Genomic DNA, 10,210 nt, shown 5'->3' with positions numbered 1-10,210 from the left:
CTGGGAGCATGGACCAGGTGCACCGGTAGGGTAAGCGTCCTCTGCTTTTCTAGAAACAACCGCCGAGTTGCTCATGAAAAGTCAAATCCGGGGTAGACAAACGAGGAAAGGAAAACTATGACCCGTTGAATAAATCAGTTTTCATGGTGAAGATGGATACACCATATCGATCCACAAGTTCATGGTGACGACCATAAAACTTCTGTAATGATGACTTCAATCTTGTAGCAACATAACTCTGTTCCAGAAGCCTATTTGTTAGAGTTCTAGCGCGATACAAAAAGTCTGGGTAGTTTCGGCAAGCTCTGGCATAACGTATGAATTGTGATATGAACACTCCATACGCAGGTGCTGAAGGGATGTTGCCACAGATGAAAGGAAAGTTGGCAATTTTGAATGAAAAGTCATCACGTTTGTCGTAAAGTTTGGTCAATAGTTTTCTTTTACCATCGATTTCTAAGTGTAAGTCAAGATATGAGGCTGACTTCACAGTGTCTGTAGTATCCTTTATCTCAAGTTCTTAGGGGTAGATGCAATGTATCAAATCCCCGAAATTAGGATTGTTTAAAGATAATACGTCATCTATATAGCGGAAACTGAGATTAAAGGATCTAGCCAAAGGATATTCTTTCTTTTGGATCAGATCAGCTATAAAGTCAGCCTCATGAGAGCGAAGGAATAGGTCAGCAAGTAAAGGAGCACAATTTGTTCCCATTGGAATGCCGACCGTTTGTTGAAAAACACGTCCACCACACTGGACAAATATGTTGTCGGTTAAAAATTCCAACATTTTGTAAACATCTTCCTCTGTATATTTGGAAGATGATTTGGAATTATTTCTTACAAAGTATAAGGAATATCTACCAAAAACCATATATTTGAATCTAGGTGTACCATCTTTTTTGGAAAAATACAACGAGGTATAATGTTTTAAAGTCGGGATTTTAACTGAGTATGGGGAATAGAAGTATACAGTGTTGAAAAATCATAGGTTTTAATGCTATTGAATTAGTAAAAATCACATTAAAAAAAAAGAAATTGATTTTTTAATCGTTCATGTGAATTGATATGTTCATATCAAATATATAAAACTTTCTCAAATTAAAACAATACTCATGTTTGATGTGTGTAACACATCTGCTCGAAAGCGTGACGTGCATGTCCATTTCAGTACACTTTACACAAATGTCACACTTTTGACAAGGTAAATATTCCCTAATTATGGTAAAGAAATTATTTTCTAGTTACATTTAATTTCCAATATTTTAGCCATTAGTGTGAAAACTAAAGGGAGGGTAATCAAAGGAACCAAGATTCTAGAGGAAATCATCAGAATGCAGTCCAGGGACAAAGACCAGACATGGAAATCAGACACACACAATATGGACATAAAATAACCAAAATAATAGATACAAGGTAACGAAAGTAAATGAGCTACCAAAAACTGGGAGCATGGACCAGGTGCACCGGTAAGGTAAGCATCATGAAAATTTTACCAGAAATGCGCTTTTTCCGCTATAAAATAAAATGAAAAAAGTGAATGATATTTTCCATTCATACATAACATTTATGTTTCTGATTAATATTACTTGTAGTGTCTGTAATAAAGAAAACTATTATTTATTTGGCAAGTAAGAAAAAGTGCTAAACAACAATTGATGTTGTAAAAATATTTTATTTATACTGTATAACTGGAGGCAATATTTATTCACAGTGAACAAATGATATAAATAATAATGATTTGTAGATGACAAATGAAGTGACACATTGATTGTTTTTCGCTTTCTAAAATCCGAATCCCATTCCACCGTCCATCAACATTGTTCCAAAACTGAAAAAAATAAATTACACTATTATAATGATTGTATTTTACAATTATTTGAACATTTTTTTTACCTCAACACTTATTATTCTTATAACAAATGTGATGTGTTACAGATGTAAAATAATGTCTTGTAGGTAAGAAAAACAGTTCGGAAAACACGGGTTAGATTAATCGTTAAATCAAAAAGGTCTAGACCCCGTATAAAAAAACAATCGAAAGTACACATTAACAAAAATAAAAAAAAATGTAACTCTAGCAAACCGCATTATAGCTGAACACTAGACGTACATGTAGTTTAATTTACACTCCTCTCCTTTTTTTCATTTTTCTGTCGTTTTGATACTTTCTAACTTTATGAGTAAAGTTAACCTTCTGTATATATATAGAGAGAGTTTTACATATTTTATGTTCTCTCAAATATGAATAATTGAACCACTTAAAACATCAATTTATTAACATATTATGCAGAAATAAAGACCACTAAGTTAGTTCTGAAATTCTGTACACTAGTTTCAAGCAGTTCAAATGGAATACAAATATGAATAAAAACTTACAGCATGTTATTGAAGGGATCTGAAAACAAAACACAAAACATACATATAATGGTTTATATAGTAGTTTTTAGAAACTTTAAAGTTTGTTTTAGTGTGTATACATTGGTCTGCAAAGAAACTGCTGTTGTGTTCAGTACTAAATTTCCCTTTAAAGTTGTCTATGACTCAATTCGTTACTAGGTCTTGACACTTGATTTGAGAAAATTAATGACAAAGATTTTATTTGTATTATTCGATAATTACATAATAATTGTATGTATATTAACAATGCATTGAATAGTAATCAAGGCGAGTTAAAAATACTCCATCGCATTATTTTTCATTTGGTAGATTTGATCTAAGTACTGTAATGTTATTTAAAACGAACTGAAACATATAAAACAAGGTACGATGGAAAAATAGAAAACAATGACGGAACAATATTCAGCAAACAGTTTGTTAATATATTAACCTCGGGTGAAACCTGTACTGCCAAAAAGTCCTCCCATTTCCTGCGATGGCTGTTGTGCTGTTTGGACGGCACCTTGTGCAGCCGCGGCTTGCTGTAAGGCGTTGACTTGCTGCAGTGCGTTGGCTTGTCCGTTCATTATTGACTGGAAAGCGTTTGGAAGGTTAGCTGGCAGAGTAACAGGTATGGCTGCCTGTGGTTTGGTTGTTCCTGGTAGGACAATGCTGGCTGTAACTGTTATTGGATGTAAAAAATAGGAAGTATGTAAATTATGTTGACGTTGGCTTTTTTCTCAGAATATGTTAAGATGTTTTAGTTGCACTTCTTGATTGAGAGAATAATTAAGGGAACCAATGTTATAGCGGTACCCAACGAAGAACATGAAGTAACTAAAATCATACATATAAAGTAACAAAATCAAATGAGCAACTCGGACTCCACTAAAAACTGGGAGCATGAACCAGGTGCACTGGTGGGGTTAGCATCCTCTGCTTTTCTAGAAACACCCGCCGAGTTGCTTATAAAATGTCGAGTCCGGGGTAGACAAACGAGGAAAGGAAAACTATGACCCGTTGAATAAATCAGTTTTCATGGTGCAGATGGATACGCCATAATGATCCGCGAATTCATAATGACGATCATAAAACTTCTGTAGTTATGACTTCAATCTTGACAAGTAGTATTAGATTTTGGAGTTTTTCTGTAATGATAATTGATAAAATGAATAATGATATGACTTAAAAGGAGGGCTTCTAGAGTCTTCATTTTAAATTTCCATAAGCTTATAAGCAAACACTGATCTATTGAGAGCCATATTAAAAAAGCTATTCCTTACTTGCACACTTGAAGCAATCATTTCCCTGACAATTTGCCAGCCTAACACAAGTTTCCAATGGAGTCTTGCACAAAGGTTGCTGAAAAGAAAATATATAAACAGCATGTCAACAACATAAAACATATAATTCTCTACAACTACTATAAAAAAACGAACTATTGATTTCAAATGAACAAGGAACCGTGGATGCATCACGCCTAGTGTTATTCCATTCAAACTACAAATTTACTAGTTTTACGCTGTACGGAGCACTTTTCTGACATATATTTTGTCATTTACTTTAGCAGCTTTATATAGATTGACCCAAATGACCTAGACATAATAAATATTGCATGTAACTTGTATCTTTTTTGGACATTTTTTCAGTTTTCTCATTCTCGATCCATTCATTTTTATGTTTTTACTTTTACGTAATGACTACACAATTTCACTTTTAGAAATTAAATTACAAATGAGTTCAAAATGTAACTTACGCATCCCTTCTTCTGTTGTAATATTTTTTCTTCAGGCTTTGGTGCTGGCTTAGTTTCTGGAGCTTGTGGAGTTGTTTCTGCTGGTGGTTTTGCAACGACGTCGGCAACAACAGCCGCGGCTGTTTTTCCTGTGGTCGGCTCGGGTTCTGGTGAAGTTTGTGGTTGACAGACAACAAGACCAATAAGGCAAACAACAGCTAGTATCTGCAAAAGAAGCATGGTTTCGAAGAATTTTTTTTTCTCAAAGGTTGCGATTCTTTAATACGTATATGAATTCGTGGAACATAGTAATAAGAAAAAATATGCTGCTTTTTGGTGCACAATAATATAAACCCTGAAGGAGTTACCTTAAAAATGATTTTTTTTTCGTATATGTTCATATCAACAGCAATAAAGTTTGTTTTAACCGTTCTGTCAGTCTACTAAGCCAACGACAGGCCTAACTATAGGAACGCCTGCAACAACGCTTAGATTTGTAAAAAAAATTAACAATAGTTTACTAGACAGAGTAATATATTCATAATTACTAATTTAATGATACTTGAACAATTTATGCATTTTTTGATAATTGAGTAATAAATAAAGCTGAAACTTGACAAAATAAACATCTGTGAATACGTTTTAACTATCAGACCAGAATGGTTTCTTTCTACTATTTTCTCACCAAATACAAAATGAATATCGGTGATACGCGATTCTTTAGGCTTCCATGATCTAATGCTTGGTTATCAACTCCAGTCACAGTTTACGTCACTAACAGAGACCGCGGTATTATAGTACATTGATATCACATCTATTTCAGTTTCTATTAGTTTAATGTCTTCTTTTTTTCTAGTTTATTAAATTGCCTATTTTAGGCATTGACGTCATAACTTTAATCATGGTTGTTTTGTTTCCTTTTCTTTATGTCATTTTAAAAAGATGATTATTTCATTTCTTGTGGAACGAAATTTTCATGCATTTATATAAAAAAAAAACAACACGGGTAATCTCTTTCATTTCTTGTAGAACGACATTGTCATGCATCTATATAAAAAAACAATATGGGTTATCTCTGAATATTATATCCTGTAAAAATATTTAATGATTTCGTATAATCAAATTATTTAAAATAAATAAACGGTATTTATTTTCCTTAATGGAACCTGTGTTAAGTTTTAATTGACAAGTTAATGCATGCATGCTTAATAATTTTTTATTCTTAGCAACTTTCTTTAAATGGTGTACCAATATTAATTCACCAGCACGATGGTGAAAAACAAAATGTGCTCTTCTGTATATAGTTTCAATATAGCACTTTAAAAATTTAATGCAAATAAAAAGTAAGATGAAACTTTTTTTTGTAACAAATCATTTTAACAGAAAATGGACATTTGCATTGACTCTTCCAATTTCTTGTCATTCTGTGTAAATTTAATTGAAATATCACACTATTAATTAAATGCAGTTTAATGCAGTTTAATGCAGTTTCATAAATAACAACATAAGAACTTACGGATTTCATTTTTTATCTGTCTTTATCTCCCTGGCTGAAATGCAAATGAAGGTGTGTTACTATGCCTTTATATGTCGTCCATCCCAGGATATAATACCTGTCATTGTTTTCCTTGATATATATTTATTAACCATAAAAACAATGTAAATGATGTCTAGTTATGACATATTAACATACATTGCACACATTTTACTAACATAAACTGGACAGGGCATTATCTACATCACGACACAATGGATAACATATAAGGTATTTGGGAGGTACAACTAACTGTATACTATTGGACATTACAGGACCGACTAGGGTCCATTCTGAAATAAAAACATAAGGGGACAGTTGGTGTATATTTAAAGCAAATGAATGCATCCTATCGGTACAGTTGGTACAAAAGAGTAATCAAGGGAACCAATAACCTGGCGGAAAGCAAAAGAATGTTATCCAGGAACAAAGAGCAGACAAGGAAAATAGACACACAAAAAAAAAAACAACAAAAAAAAAAACAAAGAACATAAAATACCAAAATAATAAAGAAACAGAAAAAAGAGCAATTCGGACTCAACTAAAAACTTAGAGCGTGGACCAGATGCACCAGTTGAGGAGGCGTCCTTTGCTTTTCTAGAAACACCCGCAGAGTTGCTCATAAAAAGTCAAGTCAGTGGTAGACGGTTTTCATGGTACGTTATATGCTACTATGTTTTAGCTCATTTGATATATTTGTTAGCTAGATAGATCTTGTTAATTTGCTTGTTAAATGATTGCATCTCACTTTTCATCGGACGAAATATGGTCAAATTATCAAAATATAAATAAAATTGAAACCAAAAACAAATATTTCATGTTTTTTTTTTATCTGGAGATACCGGTATTTTTGTGATTAAGAAAAAGCTCCGGCTTCCGAGCTCAATATTAGTCGTACTGAAATCAAAATAATACTCTTTTAACATATGTGAGAATTCACGTATATTGGTCTGTGAATCAAACGACCACTATGTATGATGCAAGTGGTAAAATATTTAAACTTCTAAAAATATCTATATGTTAATGTGAATTTGATTTCGCCGAAGATGATATACTGTCGAACTTCAATAAAACACAAATATGCATACACAAGAATGTATATGGATTCTTTAATAATTACTCCATGATTAATTGATAATAAAGAACATGTATTTCAATTGTCCACGTCTAGACGACACCCGTAATTATGACACATACATGTACATTGACATGCCACTATCAAGGCCCATAATGGTTCGAGTATAATTATATTATAATAACCAGAATACAAAAAAGGGTGTGGAACAGAGTTGGCTTACTTAACAGGGATAGAATGCATTAATTTGAGCTTTATATGAATACAATGAAATAAAAATTTAACGCCGCAGTTGTATCGAGAAGTTTGAGCACAAGTTTGTAAATATTGCATGACGCTGTCACTAGTTGTAATTGAATAAGCCGGTGAAAAGTTGGACCAAAGTCTGTTTCTTCATATTTATACAGAGAAAACAATTATGAATTTTACTATTGTTTGAACTATATCAACTATGTTAATTATTTTTTTTAACAGTAAACAATGCAGTATTATTTGCAACCTATTAACTTAGATTGAAATAGAAGCAGTTAAAAATAAATATGAAGTCTTGATTGCTTATCTACTCGGTGTAAAAGCATTTAGGATGGGTTAATTTAAAATCTGTTCATAATTGTCAGACCATCATCATCATACTTTACTTCATTTTATAAGAGATTGACATACATAGAAGTAAATAAATTCAAAGACTAATTACACCAGGTTAATATAGAAATCTATAAAGTGTCATATAGGACTATCTAAAGAATGAACTTGTTACACTACATAATTTCAAAAAATGAAACAAAGTTCAATTTAAAACTTCTAGACATTTATTATGCATCACAGTGTTCACAATTTCAATTTTGATGTTGGTTGTACGGATCATTATACTATAGATGTACGGATCGTTATACTATATATGTACGGATAATTATACTATAAATGTACGGATGTACAGATCATTATACTATAGATATACGGATGTATAGATCATTATACTATAGATGTACGGATGTACAGATGATTATACTATACATGTACGGATCGTTATACTATAGATGTACGGATGTACAGAAGATTATACTATATAGATGTACGGATGTACAGATCATTATACTATAGATGTACGGATGTACAAATGATTATACTATACATGTACGGATCGTTATACTATAGATGTATGGATGTACAGGTCATTATACTATAGATGTACGGATGTAGATGATTATACTATAGATGTACGGATCGTTATACTATAGATGTACGGATGTACAGGTCATTATACTATAGATGTACGTATGTACGTATGTACAGATCATTATACTATGGATGTACAGATAATTATACTATAGATGTACGGATGTACAGATCATTATACCATTGATGTACGGATCGTTATATTATAGATGTAAGGATGTACAGATAATTATACTATAGATGTACGGATGTACAGATCATTATACCATTGATGTACGGATCGTTTAATTATAGATGTAAGGATGTACAGATCATTACACTATAGATGTACGGATAATTATACTATACATGTACGGATGTACAGGTCATTATACTATAGATGTACAGATAATTATACTACAGATGTATAAATCAATTCCGTTTAGTTCTTGACGACTAAGGTTATATGCATATATATAATACTAGCTGTCAATATAAATGGATAGTATCATTAACCTCCATATTTTGTGAATGAAATTATGGAACAGACATAACTTTATATGAGAAGTAAAGTGAACTAGATAATAAGTATGGCACTTGACACATATTTTGTAACCTACTTTTATGGGCGAGTGTATTTTCTTTCGCTTTTGTCGGGTCATTTAATATGTTAAACATTACATTTGTACAACCAATTTACAGAACATTCTTTTATTCAACAAAAAAAAAGAGACAAAGCTATAAAGTTAAAATAGAGAAAAAAAATGATAATTATACTGATACTCAGTACAAAATTAAGTGACAAAAATAAATAAAACACAAGATAATGGTAAAGTGTACTATTTACTTGTTACGTCGGCGAGACATAGTAATTTTTATGGTATTTAAAAACAAATAAAAAGAGAGCATTCACACGGGCATGCCATTATCAAATGAAAATTCAAATTCCCTATCAAGACCATATATATTATGGCTCGAGTATTATTATATCGTTATTGCAAGTATAAATAATACAACAGAGGGTGGGCACCGAAACTCCACTTCCTTTTGATACGTTGTGCACCCAGGTATACGTGTCTAATACGCAACTGCTTGAACATTCCCATTTATTTCGTTTCAGCCAAGGTGTTTTTGTTTAATAATTAACCTAATACTTGCTTCGAAATCTGAAATACTTTAACTTTGCACTTTGAGGATCGAAAGAATGACTTAATTCTCGTTTTACAATATCATTTAATTGGTTTGCAATTAATCTTCTTTAAATTTGTATCTATTTGTCATTTACAATACAATAATTTGTGAGTTAAAAATTAGCCAATATTTGGCATGATTAAAATAAAATTATGAGCTCTTTCAACATTAACCTCAATAATACCGATATTGCTCAATCGGTAACTATGATTTCATGACTATATAGAAGCTTAGTCATGCTTTAGGTGCACCGTAGATTAATTTAAGATCTTTCTTTGTATCCCCATTCCCCATTTTCGATTCCTTGAGGATATAATCAAATTCAATACTTAGTTGCAATGACATTGTCAAACGGTATTTACAATAAAAACAAAAACCAAACCAAAAAAATTAACATGCTAAAATTACCGATGCAATTCGGTGTTACATGTTAAGTTCCTATTTCTTTTATTTGTATTCATTTGGAACTTCAAATATCACGCATTTCCTTATCAAAAAATCAACAGCCTATAAATGAGTGTTGACCCCCATCCTCGAGTGTAGTAAGTATACTTATATGGTTCATTTAGACTCGTGCATGCAGTAACAAATAATTATTCCTAGATTATGGTTCAACGTAGGACGTCCTACGGCAGCTATTCCGTGCAATTCAGGATGTGAACGATTGACCAATGGGTCTTAATTGTGCTAGCTCACAGGTAGGGATGTCACTCAACTCAAATACATTCGGACTCCGAGCCGACCTGTAGTCACTCTAAAATGTATTATTTTGTTACATACATAATTTACATGCAGGGTGCAATTCCGATATTTTACTCGAGAAAATCGATTTTTTTTATCTCTCTAAACTGGAATGGAACAATGAATTCACGAGTTTTGTTTTCAGTAAATTGTACATCTACAAGTGGACTTGTTATTTACTCCTGTCTTTTTAAAGCACTTTCTTTTAGGGATAAATAATCAAGAAAACAAAGATTCTAGCGAAAATCAAATGAATGTAATTCAGGGACAAAACCAGATATGGAAAACAGACATACACAACAAAGACCATAAAATAACCCAAGTTAAAAGTAACGAAAGTAAATGAGCAACTCGGACTTCACTAAAAACTGGGAGCACGGACCAAGTGATCTGGTAGGGT

General features: G+C 32.2%; 1 protein-coding gene and 1 long non-coding RNA gene across 2 annotated transcripts; one reads left to right on the top strand and one right to left on the bottom strand.

Moving 5' to 3' along the window:
- Positions 1–1,678: 1,678 nt before the first annotated feature.
- LOC148611256 (uncharacterized) lies at positions 1,679–7,364 on the bottom strand. Its single transcript, XM_088591594.1, has 6 exons — positions 5,631–7,364; positions 4,136–4,339; positions 3,663–3,741; positions 2,831–3,061; positions 2,380–2,398; positions 1,679–1,831 (listed from the first exon to the last, which is right to left on the bottom strand). The coding sequence occupies exons 1-6, from the start codon at positions 5,637–5,639 to the stop codon at positions 1,786–1,788; spliced, it is 588 nt and encodes a 195-aa protein (XP_088447720.1). The 5' UTR covers positions 5,640–7,364; the 3' UTR covers positions 1,679–1,785.
- A 417-nt stretch (positions 7,365–7,781) lies between these two features.
- LOC148611255 (uncharacterized) lies at positions 7,782–8,779 on the top strand. Its single transcript, XR_015924095.1, has 2 exons — positions 7,782–7,894; positions 7,978–8,779. It is a non-coding gene; the product is annotated as an uncharacterized LOC148611255 (long non-coding RNA).
- Positions 8,780–10,210: the final 1,431 nt, after the last annotated feature.

Source organism: Perna viridis, chromosome 7 (genome assembly GCF_037379345.1).
Source record: "Perna viridis isolate PV_CMFRI_1.1 ecotype Kerala chromosome 7, ASM3737934v1, whole genome shotgun sequence".
Lineage (NCBI taxonomy): Eukaryota > Metazoa > Mollusca > Bivalvia > Mytilida > Mytilidae > Perna > Perna viridis.
The sequence above is the reverse complement of the archived record's forward strand: the minus strand, read 5'-3'. Positions and strand labels throughout refer to the sequence as shown.